A 26,228-nucleotide genomic window follows, 5' to 3' on the forward strand; every position below is an offset into this window, starting at 1 on the left:
GGGGTGGTATTGAATTAAGTTATACTCAAAGCAAAAATAAATGCAAATGGGGTTAGGTTTGTTAATTTCAGTTACTCAGTTTGTGAGTACAACTTAGTTGAATGCCACCCTAGGAGACTGGGGTTTTAAGGAATCTCGATACTTAATCCTGCCTGTAGCATACTGGGTGGCCTTTAGGATAATAAAAAAAAAGCACCTCCCTGATTGATTTTGTTTTATCTGTAGCACTGAGGTGATCACCCAACCCAAAAAGCACAGTTGAGTTCATGAATATATGCAAACTCTCACAATGGTTATTGCTTTGTGGCCTTCATTTGAAAAATGCATTGCTGCAACTACTTTTGGAAGAGAACACCATTTATGTGTAGCTAGGTTTTAGGTGATATTTTCAGAGTGAATTATTCATAAAATATCCTGTACTTTTTATTGTATATGTTGGCTTCATAGCTAAAGTTATGGTATATGATCCGGTTATCTAAAATGGTAAGATCTAGTCACTTAAATTCTTAATAGCACAGACACTTTGTTTACTTAATCCATTTTTAAACCACCCTTCATCAATTAAGTTCCTAAATTCAATAAAACAATAGCATTCAATATCATTGAGTTGGAAGGAACCCAAGGGCCATCTAGTCCAACGCCTTGCAATGCAGGAATCTCATCTAAAGCATCCATGACAGATGGATATTGATACCTTCTATATATCTATATATCTATATCTATATCTATATCTATATCTATATCATCTATCTATCTATCTATGAAGCAACTTAAACATAAAATCTACATCACAAAAAACCTTAAGATTAGTTTTGTGGGAGATCCCAGTTCCTCTAGTGAGAATTGTTGTATTCAGTTATTTCAGACTGAGCAGGAACCTAGACCGTTTAATCACTGAATTATGAGTGCATCACTAAGAATATTGCCATCTAATGACTATGACTGCAGCTATTGCTAGAGCATGTAACATCTCCAGCAGGCATTGTGCATGGGTTTTGGTTTTGGTTGTCATCGCATGGATTTTGTATTATGAACCAATTCGCAACAGTTGTGGTGCCCGGAACACTCATGTAGATGATTTTAGGTGATGGACAAAATATGGTCACATTGTGCATTCAGTGAGAATGATGCTGACTGTACACATTGGAGAGGGGAAGGAAATAGTCTTTCTTCTCTCCAGCCTACAGGATTTGCACATTTATTTATTATTACATTTATATCCACCTTGCCTCCATGTGGTTTCTCCCCCTCCCCATTGTATTCTCACAGCAACCCAGTGAGGTAGGTCAGGCTGAAAAACAGCTGTTGTCCCAAGGTTGTCCGATGAGCTTTGTGTCCGAGTGGGAATTTCCACCCTGGACTTGCAATTCTTAGTCCAACACTAGTGGTGAAGGGGGGTCATCTCTGCTGAGAATGTTGCCTGTATCATAATAGCTAACTCTTCACAAATCAAAAGCGCCCATAGAATCTCATTCTTCCTGGATAATTTGTGAGCTGTTTCTTACGTAACACACAGGCATGCAGTGAGAACAGGTAGGGCTAGAAAGAAGAGGCTGAATGAGCTTGTGATTTTGACCCGGGCTGTTTTGCGAAGCCACTTTAAATATTTGCAAAACCCACAACGAAACTATTTGCAGGCCTGCATAGTTTGTGCATAACTCGGCATGTTACAACCAAACTTCATGTTACTATGTACAGATCTTGTAGGGATTTAGGGGATCTTAACAGGACTAGCGCTGCCGACTTTTTGTTTCCTTATTTCCCTAGAAAACCGCTAGGGCTTACACGCTGTAATGGGTGGTACTACATTGTGCTTGCTGAACTTGGAACGTAGGGTGGTGTTAGACAAGGCAGTGGAGCGAATCAGACAGACTTGGAAGAAGTAGCTGGCCTAGCTCACAAGGCTTCCTTTCTGATGTATGGAGGGTGTTAAGAACTGGACACATACAACATCTCTCTGATTTCAGTGGGTGGCTAACCTGTGGCCTTCCAGCTATTGTTGGACTACAACTCCCATTGTCGCTAGCTAGTAGGATCAGTGGGAGTTGTAGTCCCAACAACAGCTGGGGACCAAAGTTTGAGAAACGCTGGCCTAGCTCCACACACTCCAAAGCATTTGCTGATCACTAGTGTCTGTGGTAGGTAGCATAGCATCAGTTCCCCCACCCACTGCTGCCATTAAGGGTCGCCTTGGTTCTTGCTTGGAAGCACAGGCGCCTACTATCCCTGACCATTCAAGCTACTATGGGAACTGCGACCATAGAGGTGACTCTAAGAAGAGATTTACAACATGAGGAGTTGTGAGAGAAGAGAAAGTACCAGTTGCTGGAACCGCAGGAGGGGAGAGCGTTCTTGTGCTCAGGTCCTGCTTGTGCGTTTCCTACCTTGGCCACTGTGAAAACAGGATTCAGGAACGTAGTGTACCTTGATTTCAGTAAGGCTTTTGACATCCCCATGTCTTGCGGAGAAGCTAGTACAATGTGTGGTCAGACTGCACCTGGAGTACTGTGTCCAGTTCTGGGCACCTCAATTTAAGGAGGGTATTGACAAGCTGGAACATGTGCAGAGGAGGGTCTGGAACCAAGCCTTATGAGGAACGGTTGAAGGAGTTGAGTGTGTTTAGTGTGGAAAAGAGGAGACTGAGAGAAGATATGATATCCATGTTCAAATATCTAAAGGGCTGTCACATGGAGGATGGAGCAAGCTTGTTTTCTGCCTCTCCACAGGGGAATAATAATAATAATAATAATAATAATAATAAATTTTATTTATATCCCGCCCTCCCCAGCCGAAGCCAGGTAGAACCTAAACCAATGGATCAAGTAAAAAGAAAGGAAATCCGGACTAAATATCAGTAACATTCTGATTGTAAGAGCTATTCAGTGGTGGATGTAGTATCCGGAAGTGCATGGTGACAGAAGAAGAGGGTAGGTCATCTCCTCCAGGGTCTCCTTATGAACCTCTTCCCATCTGCATCTGATCCCTGTTGAAGGCAGAGAACACTAGATGGACTCTTTGTATGATCTAGCAAGCATTTACCATAGCAGCACTCACAATATTGATTCTGATTATCCAGTCAGGATGCTCCACAACTTCATGCAAAGCAAAGCCGTTACCTAGATGCGATGTGTTCTTGTGTAATTTAAAAATTCAGAATTGGCCACAGATTTTGCTCTTGCAATTGAATCCTATTCTCAAGGTCCTGCTCTCGGCTGAACAGTAATACTGTTTGTACACAACGTGATGAGGACTCGAGAACAGTTTGTGCTGATCTTTACCTGAGAGCAGCTACCATGTCCCTCACATTCACAGTCTTATGTTAGCAGGAACTGTGTACCGTTGTTGTTTTTCCAGGTCCCAGGCATTGTTTCAAAGGAGGATATTTTTCAAGGCTTGTCAGTACCTCCAGCACACGAAGCAAAACGTAGTTAAGCTTGCATTGACCCAAGCAAACCTGGGTGGAGGGTTTCCATAGTTCTGTCAAGTTTCAACAAAACAAACCTGCCTTCTTGCCTCTGCATCTCCACAGGGAACTTGCACACAGCAACAGAGGCTACACTTTCCAGTTTCTCCACGTCCCTCCTCTTCCAGTGACCCTGTCGTTGCAAAAGCAACCAGCACCACAATTTCAGAATTCCAAAGTGGCCTAAGCGAAATGTGAAACTTGCAGTCGTCAATGTACAATGAGTTCCTCCCTCGTGTAACGTCAGGAATAAAAAGCTTGCCTACTAGGAACAGACATTCGGGGCCACCTCAAACTCATTTGCAACTATCTCCTGGACAGATAATATGGAAAAATTGCAGATCCTTCCAAGGGTCCCTATTTTCCAGGGACAGTCCCTGGTTTACAGAACCTGTCGGTCCCGGTTTCTGATTTGATCCCGGAATGCCCTGCTTCTCCTTAGGATGTCCCTATTTTCATCCAAGAAGAAATGTTGGAGGGTGTGGAATAGTATGTCCTAATTTTCATCGGGTAACTGCTGGAGGGTAAGGTAAAGGTAAAGGGACCCCTGACCATTAGGTCTAGTCGTGACCGACTCTGGGGTTGCGACGCTCATCTCGCTTTATTGGCCGAGGGAGCCGGCGTACAGCTTCTGGGTCATGTGGCCAGCATGACTAAGCCGCTTCTGGCGAACCAGAGCAGCACACGGAAACACCGTTTACCTTCCCGCTTGAGCGGTACCTATTTATCTACTTGCACTTTGACGTGCTTATGAACTGCTAGGTTGGCAGGAGCAGGGACCAAGCAACGGGAACTCACCCCGTGGCGGGGATTCAAACCGCCGACCTTCTGATCAGCAAGTCCTAGGCTCTGTGGCTTAACCCACAGCGCCACCCACGTCCCCTGGAGGGTAGGTAACTGTAATTGTCATGTGACATCACATCCGGTTTATGGTATACAAGCAGCAGCAAGGCTTGTTGGGGAGTGACTCAAGTGCCCATTATGTGTGATGATGGGCATTTGGTTTCAAGGATCACATGGCTCATAAGTCACTCTCAGCAGCTACAGACTGGAACTAGAGACTGGAAGGACCTATCAGGAGTGAATATAGACCCCCGGTACAAAAATGTATGGGAAACTGCCCTACTAGGGAATTTAGCCAACTTTAACTGGCATGGGGACAAACAAAGCAGAATGCCTTCATCCTGGTGTGGCTCCCCTATATCACATATACAGCACAACAATACAATGACCTATTCCCCCCCAACAGAATATGAATAAATATGGCTTATCTGAGCCAACAACACACACACCCCTTCACACATGCAAACAAACCACACAGCAACCAAGCAAACACAAACAACCACGCTCTGGACTCTCTAATCTCTCGCAATGCCAATAAAAATAAATATAAAATCTAAATATATAAATACGATAGGTTTCTGGGAAATGATACATAATGAATTTTAAAAAGATGTTCAAAATAGCCATTCCCAAGAGGCCTGAAGCATTTCTTCCCAAAGGTGCTACTATATATCTGTGTGTTTTGTTTTGAGCCGCCCAGAGTGGCTGGGGAAACCCAGCCAGTTGGATGGGGAATAAATAATACATTATTATTATTATTATTATTATTATTATTATTATTATTAAACTGTCACCTAAGTAACCAACTCCCAGGGCAAATTGGTTCTTCCAGGGACCACCAGCTGATATCATCTTTGCTCTTGCTGCTCCCCAAAGAATGAATCAAAGGGCTAGTGCCCTTCGGTGTTGCTCCTGCAGTGGAAATCTTCTGCCATTCACAAACCCATAGTAAAGAGTTCCTGAGTCCAAGAGCTTCCTCTTCTCACTCTGCAGGGATAATTGATGGCGGACATTTCGTTTGCTTTTACAACGTCTGTTTCTGCATTTCCTCAATTGCTGAACATAGATTTAATTATTACCCCCCCCCCCCACCTTTTGAACCTTTGTCTCGTTTATTTAGCTGACACTAGGCAATGCAAAGCCAGCCAGACAGATCTGACCCACCCAAGTCTTCCCCAATAATCCTGGAAATGCTTTACTGGAGAATAACCTGTCTTCAGGTAGAAGAAATTGCCAGAGATCTGATAATGTGTGCCAGCCTCAGTACCAGCCCATGACATTTTGTTGGAGTGGAGCCGAAGTAGAACACACACACACAAACGCACACACCAGCAAGGACCATCCCTTCATTTTTAAAAAAAAGTCTTGCTGCACCATCCAGACACTGATTCCTGCTTTCATCTATTCCCACCCCCCAACCCTACTGCCTTCATGGTGCTGTCTGAGCTTCACCCTGCAGCAGGGCAGGGCCAGCATTTTGGGAAACAACCTAAAGACAGAGGTCATTGTCACAGGGAGGTAGGAAACAGTCCCAATCAAAAGAGGCTGGCTATTGTGGGGGTGTCTCTGGCAAAATGGGAATCTGTTGCTGCAAATGATGCACGAGAGGCATTGCTCCAGGCTGATTAAAACAGCAGAGATGAAAACCATGTGTATCCCTTTCCACAGGCATGACTCAGTTTTCTGAAAAGCGGAGTTATTGTGCTCCACGCTGATGAGGGCAAAACCTTAGGAAAACGATATGTGTTGGCTAGCTCTGGGTGAAAATTGTACCCAAATACGCACAATAACAAATCTCACAATACAATGTCCTCCTCTTTAAAACAGCTGCATGAAGGAAAAGCAGGGGAGCTCAGGGTCTCCTCGGACTGCCAGATTCACAGATTTCTGATACCCATCATTAAATGGCAGCTATTTCACCCATGTTGTTTTCTGTACTTCCCAATTAGTAAAATCAACTTAAAGGATGTGTTCTACTTGCTTGAAGGAACCTCCAGCCTGCCTGCCTGCCTGCATGTATGATGTGCTCCACCTTTCCCATGCCTGATGTCATCTAAGACGTCAGGAGCCAGAAACGTCCAGCCATGGCTTTAAACGTAAGCTAAATATGGAGAAAAAGCAGGAATGCACTTTTAAGTGTCCTCCCAATTCTCTGCTTCAGTAAGATGGTGCTTTTTGAATTTGGCACCTTATTCTGTTGCCCTCCCAATCCTTTCCTTTGAAGTCGGGTCACCTGATAGCATGGTGATGCCACAGGAGATTGACAGGTGGGCGGACCCATCAGTCAGAATGGCCTGGCGTGGAGTCTGCCAGCCACATCCTGTTCTCTACCTGGCTTAAAGGGAAGTTGCAGCTTCAATATTCCTTGCATATCTAGTCCTTCTGTAATCAAGATCAATAGTAATATTGCTGGTAGCCTGAAGAGAAGTTCCCAGGAGCCTGGGGTTTATTTTGTTTTTAAACATCCCATTAATGTTAAAGTAATGTGTTCATTAAAGAGGCTCACCCATCCGCTGCCGATTCGCAAACCTGCAACGTGGGGGGTAGCTGTGGAGCAAGAGGCTGGAGTGATCAAGGTTTGCGCAAGGAAGAGAAATGCTCCCATCCACCATGCAAATACAGGATCTACTGGATTCTGTACCACGAGAATGAGAGCCCCGGTGGGTGAGCAGTCACAGGTATACAAGCAATCATTTCGTAAAGGGAAACCTATAAAAGTGTGATCACAAGATGGGAGAATGAACGTGCAGAGGGCAAGAGTTTGGCAAAACACAAATGTGCACACGCGGCTCCAATCAATGTAACACCTCTTCTTCATCACACCTGAACCAACCTGCCTTTCCCTAGGAACAGAGGAAATTGCCGTACTCTAATTCAGAGGTTGTCAGCCTGGTCCCTACCGCCCACTAGTGGGTGTTTCAGGATTCTAGGTGGGCGGCAGGGGGTTCTACGGCACAAGTTGAATCCTCCTTCCATCGAGCACTGGTGGGCGGTAAGGAAATTTTACCATCAAGAAAGGTGTATTAGTGGGCGGTAGGTATAAAAAAGGTTGACCACTCCTGCTCCAACTACTGGGAATATTGGTATGTTATAGAGAAATTGCGGCAGCGACCAGAACGCCTGGATCATTTGGGTGGCGGTGGGACAACCTTCAGCCTTCCTCATTTGCTTTAACTTTTGCATACGGTTTGAGTTCCATCCCATATAAGACCACCCAGTTTTGGGGGGTTTTGATAAGTTGTCCCATTAACACGGGTTTCAATGTTTTGATAATGCAACTGGTTGCTTTAGGAAGGCCTTCCTGCAGCTTCTCTGATGCATCGTTTGGGCACGGCGCAGATTTCCCAGCAGGCTCAGAACTTTAAAAATAGACTGGCAAATTAATGCTTCCATAAATGGACGACAACCCCTTGATACACAGGTTGTGGGATTATTCCAGAAGTGGGTTCCCCCCCCCCCTTTCCTACTTGGATAAGCACAGCATGCAGAACTTTAATCAGAGACAAGAGCCTTACTATGAATAATTTGGCACTAGATCGGCTTCCCCGAAACACAGAGAGCACTGCAGGCAGCAGACGGGCTCCTACCACTGTGGCAAAGGCTGACTTGTTATAGGCCAAAGAAAGTTAAGCCTCTCAACAGCATGCAAGGCATCAAGGGGCAGGATTCAGCCAGTTACCCTAGCACAACTTTTAGCTAAAACTTTTAGTGTAACTTTTTCTGCTTTCATTCCCTGCATGCCCCCTATATCTGCTCTGAGGGTTCCCTCAATTCATTGCAGTAACATAAAATAAAGTATTGCCTTCTTTATTGTTTAAGAATTGTTAATATTGTTTGCCACTGTTTATGCGGCTGGTACACTTTTCTTTGTTTCGCTTTTCCATGGATGTGATATTAAATATGAAGATGATTCCCCATGGCAGCTGGGATAGCTCAGTCGGTAGAGTGCGAGGCACTTAAATCTCAGGTTCGGGGGTTCAAGCCCCACCTTGGGCAAAAGATTCCTGCATTGCAGGAGGGTGGACTGGATGACCCTCAGGGGCACCCCTCAAGTCTATAATTCTCTCCCCCCCCCCCCGCTTTTCCCCTTATGGTATTATGTACTGTATATTTTTATTTGCTGTGAGCCACTTGGAGACCTTCAGGGGACAAAAGTTTCATATAAATAAACTAAAATAAAAATAATAAAATAAGATCCAATAAGTTTTGTAATTGATTTTATTCCTAGGGGTTAGGGGAGCCAGTTTCTGTGCCAGCTCAGATCTTTATATAAACACACAAGACGTAACCGGCTGTGCTTTTGAATAAATAAAGTATACTATTCATTGTATCAAATTGTAGATTTCAACGGAAGTCTCATAAAGGTCAAAGAAAAAAGCAGAAGACCCAGTGGATCAGTTCATTCTCTAGTCAGTTCATGCATAAGGTCCATACATGTATAAGTGTCTATTCTACCTGTCTGTTCATAGAGTCCAATAATATACATGAAGGGTTGTTGCAGTTCCACAGAATCCTTTCACAGAATCTAAGACAAGGATTTCCGGAATATTAGCCTTGTTTCATCATCCTAGGCTGCAACCACTACTATGCTATAAGATCCACTATCCTGTAATACAGTGGTACCTCGGGTTACATACGCTTCAGGTTACATACGCTTCAGGTTACATACGCTTCAGGTTACAGACTCCGCTAACCCAGAAATAGTGCTTCAGGTTAAGAACTTTGGTTGAGGATGAGAACAGAAAACGTGCTCTGGCGGCGCGGCATCAGCAGGAGGCCCCATTAGCTAAAGTGGTGCTTCAGGTTAAGAACAGTTTCAGGTTAAGAACGGACCTCCGGAACGAATTAAGTACTTAACCCGAGGCACCGCTGTAATATTACATATGAGCCTATTCTACTGATGAAGCCTAGGATGACGAAACAAGGCCATTTTCCAGAAGTGACGCTTTGTTTTCCCCTTCAAAATGAACCACACTTGGGGCGTGTGGAATCCCTCAAACGCTGAGCCCAACCCAAAGCCCCTTAAAAGCTGACAAGTCAAGTAGATGAAGTTGCCTGAAGAGGTCCAGCGAGCGACAAACTCCGACGCCCCCATGTACTTGACAACTGCCAAAATCGTGTCTGCTGTACGTATGGCAATAGCAAAGTTCATCGCACAGCGAACAACCATCCACATGCCTGGTTTTGTGACGGCATTGCCATATGGATACAGAAAGGAAAATGTCAGTTCATCCCACCCACCACCATGCCGATCTACAGATCCCAAAAGGGAGGTGAATTTAGGTTGCATGTCTTTTTCAATCTTCTTTAAATAAAAGAGAAGTTCAGGGACACAAGCAATAGCCAACAAGCATTGCAATATTTCTGTCCAAGGGGTTGGAGCTGGCTCAAGTCTGAGGGAAGCCAAACCTTGGTCTGTACCCTGGAAGGAACATTCTCCAACCCAGAATCTTCGGAGGTCAGTTGTAGGAGCCAGAACCTGAAATGTTGTAGGCAGAAGATCCTGCTGTAGTGACGATGGAAAAGCACGAATCAAGATCGCTGTTCTACCTAGCTGAGTATTCTTGATGTTGGCAGGCACTAGCTTTGACATTTAAAGCCCTAAACGGCCTTGGCCTTTTATACCCAAAGGAGCATCTCCACCTCCATCGTCCAGCTCTGAGGGCCTTCTGGCGGTTCCCTCCCTGCGAGAAGTGAGGTTACAGGGAAACAGGGAGAAGGCCTTCTCAGTGGTGGCACCCGCCCTGTGGAATGCCCTCCCGTGGGATGGTAAGGAAATAAAGAACTATCTGACTTTTAGAAGACATCTGAAGGCTGCCATGTTTAGGGAAGCTTTAAATGGCCGAGGTTGTATCGTGTTTTTAATATTTTGTTGGGGGATGCATGGGGAGAAAAGAGAGAAGGAAAGACTCATTGCACAACTGAAGGTCCTTGTGCTAACAGAATGACTGTGATGAATATTGCCTAGTATATTTATGGAATACAAAATGTACAAAGCTGCTTTCGTTTTTGAAAACTAAGCTTTTGCAAGTCGGGAAAAATCGGAGAGTTGGTTACAGAAACCACCCACACTGTAGTAAACAAAAGGAAGTTTTTATTATCTATACTTAATCTGTTATTCTTACTGTCATCATCAATCCAGAAAGAAAAGAAACTATATTTTTTTAAAAATCTGCAGCACCTGTTTACTGCTAAGTGACGGGAAGAAACATACAAGGCACAGTCTTGGTTTCAAACTGGTGCCAGCTCTTGGGGTGGGGGTGGGGGAGAGACCCCAATCAGTGCCTGTCTCCAGCCTTGACAGATGGTGGTATTAAGTAAATCTGGGTATTGTAAACAACTTCAAAGCAATGATGTGCCTACAAAATCAGTCACATGAATCCATGTATCATTTACAAAATAAGTAAGAAATTTTCTGTAATAATAATCAGTTTTTGAAGATCCATAGCTTCAGATTCCAGACTTTCATTTTTATATCCATGGATTTCAGGGAACTGAAAGTTTGCAGAGATCGAAACAAACTACCTTGTGTCTTGATGTGATACGCAGTGCTAAAGTTAGCTAGCAGTTCCCAGTTTTCAGTTCCTCATCTGGACCAAAGTTCGAAAAACAACTCATTCAGAAGAGGAACTAAAGGGAATGAGCGAATTAGCTATGATCAGAGTAGATCCAGTAAAATCAACAGGCTAAATTTCAGTGGGTCTACTTTTCAGTAAGATTTACTTGGGCATCACCCAATATGCCCCAAGACCTCAAAATAATGTTTGCACTACCAAAAATCATAAGCTTCCATGACTGGTAAGACTCCCCCTTCAAGATCCACAATAAATGTCTACAGTCATAACAGTCATGTTTGCACAATGCTCATAAATGCACAATGGCCTCTGATAACAAATAAGGAACTGGGTGTGTGCACCCCCAAATCATGGGAACCATGTATTCAGCTTGTAGTATTTCCAAACAGAGACCAGTTCCCTTCCCACCTGCAGAAAATAGATGAAATCAGAAGCAGGTAAGAACTACAACATCCATTAGCTGCAGAAAATGATCAGGGATGATTGGAGGCCACAGGCTAGTCCCCAGCCCCACCCCAAAATAAGAGAGATGCTGTGGGTGTCCAGTTCATTCATTGGAGAGGAGGCCTTGTGTGACAAATATCAAGTTTCACAGAACTGAGGGGGTGCAGAAGGGAACTTTCTAATCTTGCCATTCTCAATTTGTCCCTTATGCCTCTTTTAGTAGGCTTATCTTCCTCTTCCTCCACTCCCCGTGACTTCAGGCATCGTTTTAAGAAAATTCCATCTATAGCAAAATATAATTTGGGCTGTTGGGATCTGGAGAGAAATGTTTGAACAAGCCTGTCATAAGCAGCTTCAGACAAAAGAACGATACCTTTTAATTTGCTTGGCAGGCTTCTCCTATCGAGGCACCAATCCAGTGCCAACTTTGCTGGAAGTTGGGGTCCCCACTGACACGGAGAGGATATTTTCCGAGTAAACAAGGCCACGGCTGTCGAGCTGTACACATCAAATACCTGCAAGGAACTCACTCCCCCCCCAAAAGTGTTGCAACTTTTCAAAAGGTCAACTCTCTACAAGTGGAAAACTGCAGCACCCTAAAGACCCAACTAATTTATTATGGCATAAGCTTCCGTGCGTGATGAAGCAAACCTTAGTCCACGAAACATTATGCCATAATAAATTAAGTCTTCAATTGCTGCAGGACTTGTTTCCCCCCTGAAACGCACTAAGGCAGGTACCCTTCTGGAATCACTTTCAGGTAGAGGCCTCCTCACTCCCCATCGCAGCCACCTCTTTTACAAAGACGTCCATTTTTTCTTGCTCTTGAAAGCGTGCTGGTGAACTCTCAGCCGCTGATGAACAGAGGAAGCAGTCTTCATAGAAGTCTTCTTTCCAAAGGCTTTCCCCACGGCTCCAGGTTTCCATAGCAACAACTGCGCATCCTCTCCACCGGTCAGCAAAGAATCATCTGCCACGTTCCAGCAGAATGAGCGGACGGGAGCAGAGTGTCCCTCCTGAAGGACTCCTACAGAACTCAGGCCACCAACCCCACAGTCCAGGAGGCAGATGTTTCCTGATGACGTTCCCCCAACAACAACCAACTTGTCCATCGTTTCATGGTACAAGCCACCGATTAAGTAGTCCACCTTGGTGCTTTGTCCACTTCCTGCTTCTCGGGCGTCTGGAACATGCAGCAATGTGACTGGCTCCTCGGTCTCCAGCTGGGCGAGATCCCACCAACAAAACCCTTCGTCATGCGTCGTGCAATAGACCTGCCGGTAATCTTTTCCGGACCACCCGACGGAACTGACCGACGAGTCCGAGTTGCAAGTAGCAACCAGCGCATCCTCTTCGCTGTCCTTGTTAATGTCAAACACGTTCACCAGCCCGTCGGTTGACCCAGAAACTACCAGGCTCTGTTTGATGGGGTGGAAACGAATTTTGGTGATGTCATCGTTGTGGGTCTCCGAGTAATAGCCCAGAGGCTCTTTGCTGGAAGCTACACTACTCGCGCAGCTGCGAGCATCCCAGAAGGCCATGAACACATCGTCCCCCACTTTTTCCGTTCCAGCGCAGACTATGAGGTCGTTGCAACTTACGTCAAAGCTAATGAAGACATTTGAAAGGGAGCCACGGAACAACTGCGTCGGCCCTGCAGTCGCCAAGCGCGTGTCCCAGCATTTCACTGTTCCGTCGCTGCAAGCGGAGAACAACACACTTTCACACGCGTGTGCGAATCGGACGCCGCTGAGCAGCCCGGGACGGCTGCTATATTCCCGCAGCAAAGTGAGCGTCTCTCTGTTGTAAACCCTGATTGATTTATCGGAACACGAAACGGCCACCAACTGGCTCCCTCCGCCTCTTGAAATATCCAAGTCCAACAGATAAGTGTGGTCTTTTGCCAGTGCACACCGTTTTGCTATTTGGAGACTGGAAAACTGCTCCTTGATCTTCTCCATAGCAACTGCGACTAAAACTGCATCCTCAAGAAGGTAGAGGTCTGGAAAATAGAAATAAGACCAAATTAAATAAGGTCTCCACTGTTAATCCTTTCAAGAGCACTTTTCGGCACAAGAAAGGTTCTGCTAGTGGCTTAAATCAAGGGTAGTCAGTTTAATTCAAGGGTAGTCGGAAATTAAAAGACGCCTGCTTCTTGGGAGAAAAGCAATGACAAACCTAGACAGCATCTTAAAAAGCAGAGACATCACCTTGCCAACAAAGGTCCGTATAGCAAAAGCTATGGTTTTCCCAGTAGTGATGTATGGAAGTGAGAGCTGGACCATAAAGAAGGCTAAACGCCGAAGAATTGATGCTTTTGAATTCTGGTGTTGGAGGAGACTCTTGAGAGTCTCATGGATGCAAGAAGAACAAACCTATCCATTCTGAAGGAAATCAGCCCTGAGTGCTCACTGGAAGGACAGATCGTGAAGCTGAGGCTCCAAAACTTTGGCCACCTCATGAGAAGAGAAGACTCTCTGGAAAAGACCCTGATGTTGGGAAAGATGGAGGGCACAAGGAGAAGGGGACGACAGAGGATGAGATGGTTGGATAGTGTTCTCGAAGCTACAAACATGAGTTTGACCAAGCTGCAAGAAGCAGTGGAAGACAAGAGTGCCTGGCGTGCTCTGGTCCATGGGGTCATGAAGAGTCGGACACGACTAAATGACTAAACAACAACAACAGTCAGCATGTTTATGTTTGAGAGCTGTTCTTACTATCCTGACAGGGGTTTTGGGGATGGAGGGAGGATTGCGCTCTGGAAACTGACCTTTTCAAGTGCCATAATAAAGTTGGTGTCATCCAACAGTTTGGAGTATGTCCTCTGAGGCATAGCCAGGGCGTTCCAAACAAAATCCAACAGAGATAGATATCAACACTTTCAAGCATGCCATTCCTCATTTTCCCCCCTTATGCTTGAGGTTTGGGGCAAACTTTAACCAGAGCCCGAATGCAATTATTCAGAGCCTTTATGGGCCAGGTGGAATTGGCCATTCCTAGTTTACAAGTCAGTGTAGAAGTAAATGCTCCCAAAGGCCAGTTTTAAAACACTGCTAAGACAAACCTATCCATTCTTAAGGAAATCAGCCCTGAGTGCTCACTGGAAGGACAGATCCTGAAGCAGAGGCTCCAGTACTTTGGCCACCTCATGAGAAGAGAAGACTCCCTGGAAAAGACCCTGATGTTGGGAAAGATTGAGGGCACAAGGAGAAGGGGACGACAGAGGACAAGATGGTTGGACAGTGTTCTCGAAGCTACCAACATGAGTTTGACCAAACTGCGGGAGGCAGTGGAAGACAGGAGTGCCTGGCGTGCTCTGGTCCATGGGGTCATGAAGAGTTGGACACGACTAAATGACTAAACAACAACAAAGACCTAGGTAAGAATAAAACCAATGCAACACAATACAACCCAAATCATCATCACCATAACATCGCCACTCAATAAAAGATGATGGACTACTAGCAAACCACACAGGCAAAGACAAGCCAACTGACATCGTTGTGATGTCAGGTGACTGACAGGTGGGTAGCCCCACCTGCCCGTCCCTAAGGCATCTCCAGCCAAATGTTCCTCCAGTTTCCATTCAGAAGAAAAAGAAGTGATGAAGCCATCAGACATTTGAGGAGCATTTCCCTGGACTTCCTCAAGAGACATTGTGGAGATCTGGAAGGAGAACAGATCTGGAGTTCTTCCAGGGTACTATTGTATAAATCTGCACTTATGTTTCTTAAAATAATAAAAAAAGTCATTTCCACATTTTCTGGGGCAATGTTTACATGTCCTTGCTGTCGGAGGGCATCGCCTTCCAGAGGAAAGGGCAGCATCCCACACAATGGGGTAATAACCAACGAGGGTGTATTTTTGTCGACTGCCACATCTCATTAAGTCGCGCCGCGGACATGTGGCAAAATGTCAGCTGGTGAAAACGGAATCCTACCTCTCGTTAGGAATGCCCGGCTGAAGGTTAAACAAACAAGCCAGGCAGAGAGTCCAGGGTGTAGCCAGAGGCTCTTCCTCTTCGGAAGAGGAAGCCGCTGCGAGACTTTGATGGGAAGAGTTTCAATAGGAGGCAGGAGAAGGCCCTCCCTCCCCCCCTTCTACCCACTGGGTCACATTTATGGGAGAATTAGGGAAGTCGTGATCTTCCATGCACAATGGGAAATTAAGAGCTGGGAGGCAGCCAGCTGCAGACATTGCCAGGGCAGATGGGAAGCCTGCAAATGCAAGATCCAGTCTGCGGCTGCTGTTTTCACCTATTAATTTCAAGGCGATTAATCCCAGGGTTGTTAATAGCTCGACTCCCCTTTTGCCTGCATTCCCCCCCCCCCTCACTACATATATATATCAAGTTTTTCTGGGCAAAACGCAGTTTCTGGATGTTATGAAAGAGGGAGTGGGTGGCTGTGTCAGGGAAAGAATACATGGCAAAGAGAGATCTGCATTGGCTCCCAGTACGTTTCTGAGCACAATTCAAAGTGTTGGTGCTGACCTTTAAAGCCCTAAACGGCCTCGGTCCAGTATACCTGAAGGAGCATCTCCACCTCCATCGTTCAGTCCGGATACTGAGATCCAGCGCCGAGGGCCTTCTGGTGGTTCCCTCATTGCGAGAAGTGAGGTTACAGGGAACCAGGCAGAGGGCCTTCTCAGTGGTGGCACCCGCCCTGTGGAACGCCCTCCCACCAGATGTCAAAGAGAAAAACAACTACCAGACTTTTAGAAGACATCTGAAGGCAGCCCTGTTCAGGGAAGCTTTTAATGTTTAGGTTATTTTAATATTCTGTTGGGAGCTGCCCAGAGTGGCTGGGGAAACTCAGCCAGAAGGGTGGGGTATAAATAAATTATTATTATTATTATTATTATTAATTATTAAGGGTTAATGCTCAAGGCTCACGTTCAGTCCTCAGACCACACAGGGCGGGGTTAAACTGCCCCCAGAGTCCCAACTCTGGGTCCTGTTCCTTTGGCCCAATGTCCATCCGTTGAGTTGAGCACCTCGCTTCAGCAACCTCTATCCCGTAAATCATGGGCGGCGAAACCAGCTGCCTCCCCTCTGCTGTGGTTAGACTGCGATTCCCAACAGCCCCCAGCATGGCCAATGGGCATGGATGATGGAAGTTGTAGTCCAACAATACTGGCTTAAATACTGCTTTTCACACATCCCCCTGCTTTTCCCCTTTGTTTCAATCAGACTATCATCGAATCAGGAGGGAACTCAAAGGTCATCCATCACAAGAATAAGGAAGGCACATGCAGCACCCAACCGTGGGACCAAAGCCTCTCTCTGCCACAGACAGAGCCCTGTTCAGAGGTCAACAAATTCGGGGTTGCCTTAGTGACCAACAAACGGTTTGTCTTCGCTAGCACATGTCCCTGCTTGTCCCTGAAACAGAATTGTTCCGCCTGGCCTTTGGCTTGGAATCAACTTGATCCCCTCCCCCTCTTTCCTTTTTCCTTCTGTGATGGAACTCATATTTGGGGACTTCCCTGGCTTTTTTATGGCCCACGTAGTTACCAGTCTGGATAGTTGGCCTTGGTGAAGATTTGACGTTTTTATCCCCAAAAAGTTTTTGATTTGAGTTTCTACTGAAATGAGGCTGCATTTTAATGTTGTACTTAATCTTGTTTTTAAGTTGTATTTTAATCAATTGTTTTTATACCTGGTGTTAGCTGCCCTGAGCCCGGTCTTGGATGGGGAGGGCAGGGTATTACTATTATTATTATTATTATTATTATTAGTATTAGTATTAGTATTATTATTACTACGTCCCTGAAACAACCTCCTTGTTTTCTTCCTCCAGCCTGCAGCAACAGTGACCTGGAAGGGACAGAAACAAGCCCCCATGCACTCACTGAAGCCAAAGAGGGGCAACCGAAGTTTGCTCTAGATCTTTGCTTGCATCTTGCAGAGATCCACAACCAACTTCCAGACTTCCACCCAAGTTTGGGACTAGGACCATCAGCTTGTCTCTCTCACCACAGCCCAGCTGAACTCCCACCATGGTAGACAAGCCAAGCTGGACTGTCAAACCATGGCCAGGTCTCTTGTCTTGCAGAGGGGACACCCCCTTCCACTCTGTTGCCTCTTCTGAAGTCACTATGAAATAAATAAACAAACTATCCACCCCCTAGCCTTGCCTCCAAACTCTCCTAACAAACATGGTTTGCTAAACTGCTCCAAGTAATCATTTCAAAGAAACTATGGTTTGTATGGATGGACATGACATGTGAAACCGTGGTTGGGAGGTAAAATTTGCTCCAAAGAGAGGCAAAGCTTAGCTTCCAGTTTGCAAACCACAGTTCACAGGGAGAAGACCTCAAAATGTTGTACCGGGTGACTAGAAGAATTAATTGGAATTCAATATTGAATTACTGGTCGCAAAGTAGTATTTGAAATACCATTTTCTCCAGGAGTATATTGGAGGTGATAAAGGACTATAAAACCTTCCATGGCAGGCTTGAAATATTGGTCCGCATAACTTTTAATGCTACTGGAATATAGTTATAGATGTTCAGTCATTGACACACAAGTTATAAACAGCATTTATTCGGCTAAAGAGAGATCCGTGAGTCATTTAAATCCTACAAGGTTTTCAAAAATAGACCGGTGATTCATGAATTACACTCTTCTACCTCCCAGAGAATCTTTTGGCAACAATGCGGTTTTCACAATGGTTGCTGTCTCCCAAGAGCAGGGCCGCTGCGGCAAGTAACCACTGGAAAGCAAACCCCACGCAAAGCAGTGGTGTCGTCATATCTATGCCAAGCAAGGCTTGCGTCTGCCTGCGTTGAAGCACCAAGACCACACAATCTCTTTGCTTTCTCTCTCCTGCTGTCTCTCACCCTCCCTCACCATCGAGTGGCTCAGAACTGCTGCTTTAAAAAACCTCTTCCCCGTTTCTACTGCTGCCACTTCATCCTGGCTTTTTAGAATCTGCCCTGGGTATCTCACTATTTTTGGTGCGTCATTTCCAAGTTTCTAGTCCTTATGGGCTCTCCCACCCTACTAATGACACCCATGTATCGCAGAGGAGCACAGGAACCCGAAGCAAAGTCAAGCCATTAGTTCACCAAGTTCAGTGTTGTCTACCATGTTGAGAAGCTGTTTCCTAGGGTTTCAGGCAGGGATTTCCATCCCGTCCCCCTAACTGGAGGCGCTGGGAATCAAACCTAGGACCTTCTGCATGCAAAGCAGATGTTCTACCCCTAAGCTACAGCCCATCTCCAGGTGCAGAGACAAGCCAATGCGTCTAGAGGGGGTAGAACAAGGCATGTCAGCTTGCTCTGCCTCTGAAGGATGCTTTTAGCCCAGAAAGGAGGACAGAGGCAGCTCAAGGATTTAGGGAAGTAAAGGAAGTCCATCACCTTCATTTGCTTCTGTCCACAACAGGTACTCCAAGCTCAGAGCACGCCGTAGGTGAGCAGCATTAGAAACTTGGATATATAAGCTAGATGCCAAATGGCACTTTAAACCAGGGCTGCAGTCGCCAAAACAGAATGTCTAGTCGCCATTTGGGGGCAAGACGGCTCTAAAGTCTTATTTTTCAAATGATGGACTGGTTGCGATTGGTTATCCGTTAAGCATCTGGCTGGCCACTGGTCCCATCACCTCCTGGCAAATAGAAAGGGAAGAAATGGAGGCAGTGAGAGATTTTACTTTCTTGGGCTCCATGATCACTGCAGATGGTGACGAAATTAAAAGATGCCTGCTTCTTGGAAGAAAAGCAATGACAAACCTAGACAGCATCTTAAAAAGCAGAGACATCACCTTGCCAACAAATGTCCGTATAGTTAAAGCTATGGTTTCCCAGTAGTGATGTATGGAAGTGAGAGCTGGGCCATAAAGAAGGCTGATCGCCGAAGAATTGATGCGTTTGAATTATGGTGCTGGAGGAGACTCCTGAGAGTCCTATGGACTGCAAGAAGATCAAACCTCTCCATTCTGAAGGAAATCAGCCCTGAGTGCTCACTGGAAGGACAGATCCTGAAGCTTTGGCCACCTCATGAGAAGAGAAGACTCCCTGGAAAAGACCCTGATGTTGGGAAAGATGGAGGGCACAAGGAAAAGGGGACGACAGAGGACGAGATGGTTGGACAGTGTTCTCGAAGCTACCAGCATGAGTTTGACCAAACTGCGGGAGGCAGTGGAAGACAGGAGTGCCTGGCGTGCTCTGGTCCATGGGATCACTCCCATGATCCCTAGGTAACAGGACCAGTGGTCAGGGATGATGGGAATTGTAGTCCAAAGCATCTGGAGGGCCGAAGGTTGGAGATGCCTGTTCAAGCAGATTACCAGGGAGGTGCCTGTGATATCGGATGCCTCTAATCAGGCACCTCCTCAAGAGTCGCCGTTCAGGAGCTTCTGCCTAGGGAGGCACCAGTAAGTTAAAGACCTCTGTCCACAAGGAAATGGAGACACTGACATGGGCAAACCTCACGGGCCCAGCCCACTCGCTGTTCCTTTCCACCCTCAAAGTCAGCGGTTGGAAGGAGCAGCACAGGGCGGCTTCACAAAGCAATGCTGGGAGGGAGAAGCTCCGTATCCCCCATCAACTGATGTCATGGATCGGCTGGATGCAGAGGAATGGTGGGGGGCACCAGCTGGGGAACCCCCAAGGGAAGATGGCTCAGAGCCTGGGAATTGGTGGTGGGACGAGTGGTCAGACAGAAGAGGCAGGGAGGAGAAGGTGTGGGAAGCTGAGGAGGTAACAGGGTTTAGTGAGCTGAGAAAGTCTGTGGCAGAGAGGATTTCAGAAACAGAGGCAGAAGCAAGCGAAGAGTTTGTATTCAATATCCCGCTTTATCACTATCCGAAGGAGTCTCAAAGCAGCTAACATTCTCTTTTCCCTTTCTCCCCCACAACAAACACTCTGTGAGGTGAGTGGGGCTGAGAGACTTCAGAGAAGCGTGACTAGCCCAAGGTCACCCAGCAGCTGCATGTGGAAGAGCAAGGAAGCGAACCCGGTTCACCAGATTACGAGTCCACCGCTCTTAACCACTACACCACACTGGAGGGTGGAAGGAGGGAGGCCAAGAGGCAGAGATGAGTCCACCTGGGGAAGAGTCACAGGTGTCTCCTCCTCCTGCTGTGACAAGCTCCCTGCCCCGCTTGTCGCCTAGAACCAGAAGAGGCATGAAAAGGGCAGAGGAGAGGTTGGCTGCATGCAGGCACAGTCTCTGATTGACTGGAGAAAATGCTGGAGAGGAGAGGACTCCAGCAGCTGTGGGGAGGCGGGACAAGACCTACCAGAGATGAGTTCCTATACTCATTAGGCCTGACGCCCTGACAAGTCTGTGCATATCATGTTTTGGCTGGTAAGGAGTTAACTCAAACCAGAACAGTGTGATTTACTGCCTATTTGCTCCTGACAGCTGTGGGGCAGATGAGAGCGCGTCTTGCTCTAAGGAAAGGGACGATCAGGAGCTCACTTAAGATCCAGGTTGTTCCTTTGAAGCCCACCCACCCACACTTGATGTCATGTAGGACAGAGGGCCTGGCTTTTTCAAAACAGCCTCAAGGATGAATCAAGAGGTCTTGACAGACTGCCTTTGGCCTGCAGGCTAGAGTTTTCCCCGCCTTTGACCTAAACCAGGCATTCAGTAGAATAGGCCACTGCTTTTCCATGGTAGCCCGGAAGGGAAACCTGAACATCCTGACTACGGAAAAGAATAGTTTGAAGCTTCTAAGTGCTTTGCAAAAATGCAGACGCCAAGCATTTGAGCACTGGACTGTTTCAAAGAAAGAGCCACCAAAACAACAGGTAAAACAGTCCCAAGGTTGGGAGCAACAGCTCAAAGCAAACTCCAGAACAAGAAAACAATTCTTATTTAAAAATAAGTCTTGAGTGTGACTCATTTTCTGCATTTAATTATTTCTCTGGCTGGGCCTTCCATCTCTCTCGCGATTCCCACACTAATGCACATGTTTTATTTTAGAAGCCCAGGTTTCCAAGGCAATAGGACCTGAAGAAGCAACGCAATTGGCAGCCAATTTGCTCGACACCTCTGGAATCTGTCTTGGGGGAAAGGAAGATCTTTATGCCTTCGAAGAACAGAGCTGTGCCCAGAAACAGCTTCCAGCCCGAAGGATAGCTAAGACCAAATGTATCAATAACTGCAGGCCTGCCTTTGTAAGCTGAATTCAAACTCACAGCGACTCACGAATGAAAATATAAATTGTTCTGATAAGGAATGCAGGTGCTGAACGCTGACCAGCTTGGAGTTCAAATAGGGACTCTGCAAATCAAGAGAGAGGCATCAGCATACTTGGGAGGCATGCAGGGAAGAAAATCCCAAGGGTTAGGTAAAGGTAAAAGGACCCCTGACCATTAGGTCCAGTCACGGACAACTCTGGGGTTGCGGCGCTCATCTCGCTTTATTGGCCAAGGGAGCCGGCGTATAGCTTCCGGGTCATGTGGCCAGCATGACTAAGCCGCTTCTGGCAAAACCAGAGGAGTGAATGGAAACGCCGGTTACCTTCCCGCTGGAGCAGTACCTATTTATCTACTTGAACTTTGACGTGCTTTCCAACTGCTAGGTTGGCAGGCGCAGGGACCGAGCAACGGGAGCTCACCCCGTCGGAGGGATTCGAACCATCGACCTTCTGATCGGCAATCCCTAGGCTCAGTGGTTTAGACCACAGCGTCACCCACGTCCCAAACCCAAGGGTTACAGAAGTGCAAAAAGAAACCACCCATTTTTAAAACAAAAACAAACATAAGGTGGCAAGAAGCCCAAAGAGGACTGAAAACGATTGGTAGTCCTGAAATGTTAAGTGATCATAGGAAAAGGAAAAAGGAAGACTGGGGTGGGGACGGAATAGTCTGCTGAAAAATAGCCTGGCTAAATTGCAGGGGTTGGACTAGATGACCCATAGGGTCCCTTCCAACAATTCTACAATTCTGTTTTTCTATCCAAAGCACTTTGCATGCACTATCTAGTCACAATTCTTATGTCCCTGCAAGGTAAGTATTATTACCCCCATACTTCTGATGGGCAGACTGAGGCAGAGAGACAGGGGCTTGCCTGAAAGCCACCTAATGAGTTCCTGGCAGAGATGTGATTCAGACCAGGGCCTTCCCGATTCACAGCTCGGACATTTTAAGCCACTGCTCTGCACCTCCAGGTCTCTAACACCAGTAACAAAAAGTACCAAGCAAAATTTAAAAATGGTCGCAATGACGAAGCTAGATAAATGAAAACAACAGCGAAAACAGAATCTTAAGAAAGGAAACAGCCAAGGCAGACTAAGGGTGATATCCAGCGTAGCGCTATGTTAAACTACAGCATGCTTGTTCCACTGGCAAAACGTTCTGCACTGGGGAACGTTGCTGTGAACTTTGGTGCAATTGGTTACACGGCAAGCTTCTGCTGGTACAACTGTTACACTGGGTTCGTCGGCTGTGCAGTATTAAAACTCACTCGTCTGCTAGCGCAGGAGGTCTTGCACTAGCAGATTAACGGCATTTTGTACAGCCCTATATAACTAACAAGGGCTCTGACTGGGGAAATGCATAAAAGTCTGTTTAGAAACAAGCAAAAAAAGAGTGGGGCACAATCAAATGAATCTCTCTTGGGAGATTATTTATTTATTTAAGCATTGCCAAAGATAAAGATTCCCTCTGCTGAAAAAGAGCCTCCATAACTAAGTAAAAAAACTTGAGCTTGTCTGTACGATTCTGAGATATCCCCAGATCAGTTAGGGCTGTAACAGTCAACACACTTGGAATAAGAACCCCCAAACCAGCTGGATGGCAACGAAATTGACCAAAATGAAAAGATATAAATTATAAAATACTTGCTTAAGCTAAAATGTGTATTAAGCAAAAATGTGCATCTTGTGTGTCCTTTGTGACCCTGTACAGAAATGATCATGCTTAATTTTGGATAAGCAGTCACTGCAGTAAGCAACAATCATTAAGCCCCATTTACGCACATTTGATATGTGCATTGCACTGAACCCACAAGTGACCCAACAATGTCACAAAAAGGGGCAGAACATGGCAGAAACGGGGTGTTTGCAAGCTTTTCCCATGGTGTTGCAAATTTTACTTAATTTGGTTTTTACATAATTTTTAATTAATTCGGTGATTTTACTTAAACGTGTGGTGCCTTGGAACGCAATCCCTGTGTAAATCAGGAGTGATTTGAAAAAGCTCAAGTTTGAATTTTACCGTTGTCATTTTACTAAGTTTAATAATATCTTACCAGTCTCAAGACGTGTCACCACAGACATGGATCTGGGTATAAGAGCAAAATGAAACCTCTAGGAAGCAAAAGATCTGGCTGAAGAGCTTCAGGAGAGATGGTGCCACTATATGTATCCTTAATCATTCATAGAAAGTTTAAAGTGCATAAAGCTATGCTGTCCTCCTGAAAACCATGTAAAGTATGTTAATTAAGTTCACCTATCAGGAGAGGCAAAGTGACTTCACTTTGGTTAGAGGCACCAATACTTCTAAAAACCAGTTGCTGGAAACCATATATACCTACCCAAATCTTGAGAGTCTCTTCACAGGCTCAGATTCAGGTGCTGTAGCCAATTTAAGCGAGGTAGGCAGCTACCAAGGAGAGGGCCTTCTTAGTGGTGACACCCTTGACTGTGGAATGCCGGGCCCAGATAGGCTTTCTCTATGTGGCATCTGTGGCCACATAGGGAGATACTGCAAATTGCATGTGCCATGAATGTGTGTGCACCTGAATGAATTCAATATATCTTAAAGGTAAAGGTAAAGGGACCCCTGACCGTTAGGTCCAGTCGTGGCCGACTCTGGGGTTGCGGCTCTCATCTCACTTTATTGGCTGAGGAAGCCAGCGTACAGCTTCCGGGTCATGTGGCCAGCATGACTAAGCCGCTTCTGGCAAACCAGGGCAGCACACGGAAATGCCATTTACCTTCCCGCCGGAGCGGTACCTATTTATCTACTTGCACTTTGATGTGCTTTCGAACTGCTAGGTTGGCAGGAGCAGGGACCAAGCAACAAGAGCTCACCCCATTGCAGGGATTCGAACCGCCGACCTTCTGATCAGCAAGTCCTAGGCTCAGTGGTTTAACCCACAGTGCCACCTGCGTCCCTCAATACATCTTAGGACACCTTCAATCACCACTTTTGCAGTCTGCAATTTCACACGAGCTGCTACTCACACCGCTGGGGTAACAGCAGGAGCTGAAACATTCGGAGCAGGGAGTCTTACACATGAAAGAGAGAGGTGGGGAAAACAGTATATAGCAAAATTATAAAAATACAAAATCTATATATGTAAAATTATAAAAAATACAAGGGAATTTGCAGGTATTTTTCCCAAGGGGTAGGAGCAAAGTAAAGTGGGGGACCAGGATAGTTTCTGATACACACAGAAACAGGAGAAAAGTGCCTGTGCATTTTTCATATTTAATGTTATTATTATTATTCATGACTCTGCCATGCTGCTTTATATTTTTAAGAGAAAATGTCAGCACACTTTACAACACATTGAAACATCAAATAAAACAAGCCAGAATAAAAACTTACTGAAGAACGTCAAATAGAAAGTCCACCTTCAAAGCAACATAATTAACAGGGAATTAAATGCACATTTAACACAGCAAAGTTAAGAACAACCACAACAATCTAAAACATTTCAAAAGAAAGAAAAGTTCTACTAAAACGAGAACGTTACTTTCTAAAAAAATAAAACCTGGGAATCTGAGAATTATAGTTTTGGGCAGCAGGAAGGACAACTGAGCCCGCTCCCCCATGCACACATGGGGAACAACAGAACCAACTGCCAAGTCCTTTTCACACGTGCACAAGCCAAGGCCTGACTTCCCACATCACCGAAGTAATTTCAGAAAGGGATCGTTTTAGAGATACCTTGTGAGAAATGTTTTTTTTTAAAAAAAAACAAAAAAAAACCCCCCAAGGAAGTAGTAATATTAATGATGGTGATGCAAGGGCGGCCCAGGAATTTCTGGAAATTCGTAATGCAAAATTATCTAACTGAGAAGGGAGTATATAACTTTATTTTACTAACCCAACTTAAATAAATAATGTAATTTACAAATGAAAAGAGGGGGGAGAAATTATGCGGAACAAACCAGCAATAAACCAAGACACGCACAATTCACACGTACCAAACGGAAAGACACGTGTATTACCTGGCGCAGGCGGGTTAAAGAAGAAGCGTCTCCCTTCCCCGCGTGCTTCACTTTTCCTTCCGGCTCCAGCAGCTGCCTCCGCTCAGCGCAGCCCCATTGGCCGGCTGCTCACGAAGCAACGACGACATCGGACTTCTGCGCTAATATGATTGGTCAAGGCAGCAGCGAGGGCGTGGCTTTCCGAATGTCGCGCCCACACCGGCTATTGAGTTAAGAAAGGCAAGGGCAGCGGACGGCCAGTACTTCCGGGTTACACTAAAAGGCCGCCATTTGAGGGGCGCAAGAGTGGAACGCATAGAATTTGCTCACCGACGTCCATGTGTGCTATCAGCAGCACGGCAACTCCCGCGCTTTTATTTGTAACTTGCTTTTGCTCCGTTTCTCAGCTTGATTGGTAAAGAGAAAGCGTTTCATATGCGTTGTATATGCGATATGACACTGTGACACCAGATGGCGCTGTGGAGTCCCGTCTTTCCCTACCGGATTTCCCTGTATGAGTTTACAATGCGTTTAACTGAATCGCTTCTTTGACCGGTCCAGATCCAGCCAGGCGTCCCCGATCCTATCTTTTTGTTCAGACTTGACTATGCCCCATATATTCGATGGCGAGCCGGAAGTGTAGTTTGCGTAGCGTCAATGTATTGCAACGACCCACCCCCTTGGAGGCAAGAGAGGGAAGGATGCGAGCGGACAGCGCGAGCGCTGCTGCGTAGCGTGGCCGCCAGGGGGAGCTGTCGTACTGCTTTTTCTAACGACGTGAATTATT

The 26,228-nt window shown here is 45.9% G+C and overlaps 1 protein-coding gene and 1 long non-coding RNA gene across 5 annotated transcripts in view; one reads left to right on the forward strand and one right to left on the reverse strand.

Annotated features, from left to right (window-relative positions):
* LOC308470352 overlaps positions 1-17,451 on the forward strand; it is a 31,038-nt gene extending 13,587 nt beyond the window's left edge. Inside the window, exons 2-4 of one of the 2 annotated variants that reach the window (XR_013982385.1) lie at positions 6,294-6,402; positions 16,517-16,674; positions 17,127-17,451. This is a non-coding gene — a long non-coding RNA (uncharacterized lncRNA). Of the gene's footprint in view, positions 1-6,255; positions 6,403-16,516; positions 16,675-17,126 lie in introns of both variants that reach the window. The other variant, XR_013982386.1, reaches the window with a different exon arrangement.
* WDR89 (WD repeat domain 89) lies at positions 10,384-25,563 on the reverse strand. Of its 3 annotated transcripts, XM_080991765.1 has the most exons (3): positions 25,463-25,510; positions 14,864-14,991; positions 10,384-13,327 (listed from the first exon to the last, which is right to left on the reverse strand). In XM_080991765.1, the coding sequence occupies exon 3, from the start codon at positions 13,284-13,286 to the stop codon at positions 12,123-12,125; it is 1,164 nt and encodes a 387-aa protein (XP_080847891.1). In that variant the 5' UTR covers positions 13,287-13,327; positions 14,864-14,991; positions 25,463-25,510; the 3' UTR covers positions 10,384-12,122. The 3 variants fall into 3 exon arrangements, with proteins under 3 accessions (XP_080847891.1, XP_080847889.1, XP_080847890.1); XM_080991763.1 differs by lacking the exon at positions 14,864-14,991 and having other exon boundaries at positions 25,463-25,563; XM_080991764.1 differs by lacking the exon at positions 14,864-14,991 and having other exon boundaries at positions 25,439-25,553.
* Between the last annotated feature and the right edge of the window lie 665 nt (positions 25,564-26,228).

Source organism: Podarcis pityusensis, assembly GCF_964106645.2.
Source record: "Podarcis pityusensis genome assembly, chromosome: 1".
NCBI lineage: Eukaryota > Metazoa > Chordata > Lepidosauria > Squamata > Lacertidae > Podarcis > Podarcis pityusensis.

Bases quoted from the DNA above. Each gene is read 5' to 3' on its own strand.
- WDR89 (XM_080991763.1), bottom strand. From the start codon at position 13,286: ATGGAGAAGATCAAGGAGCAGTTTTCCAGTCTCCAAATAGCAAAACGG.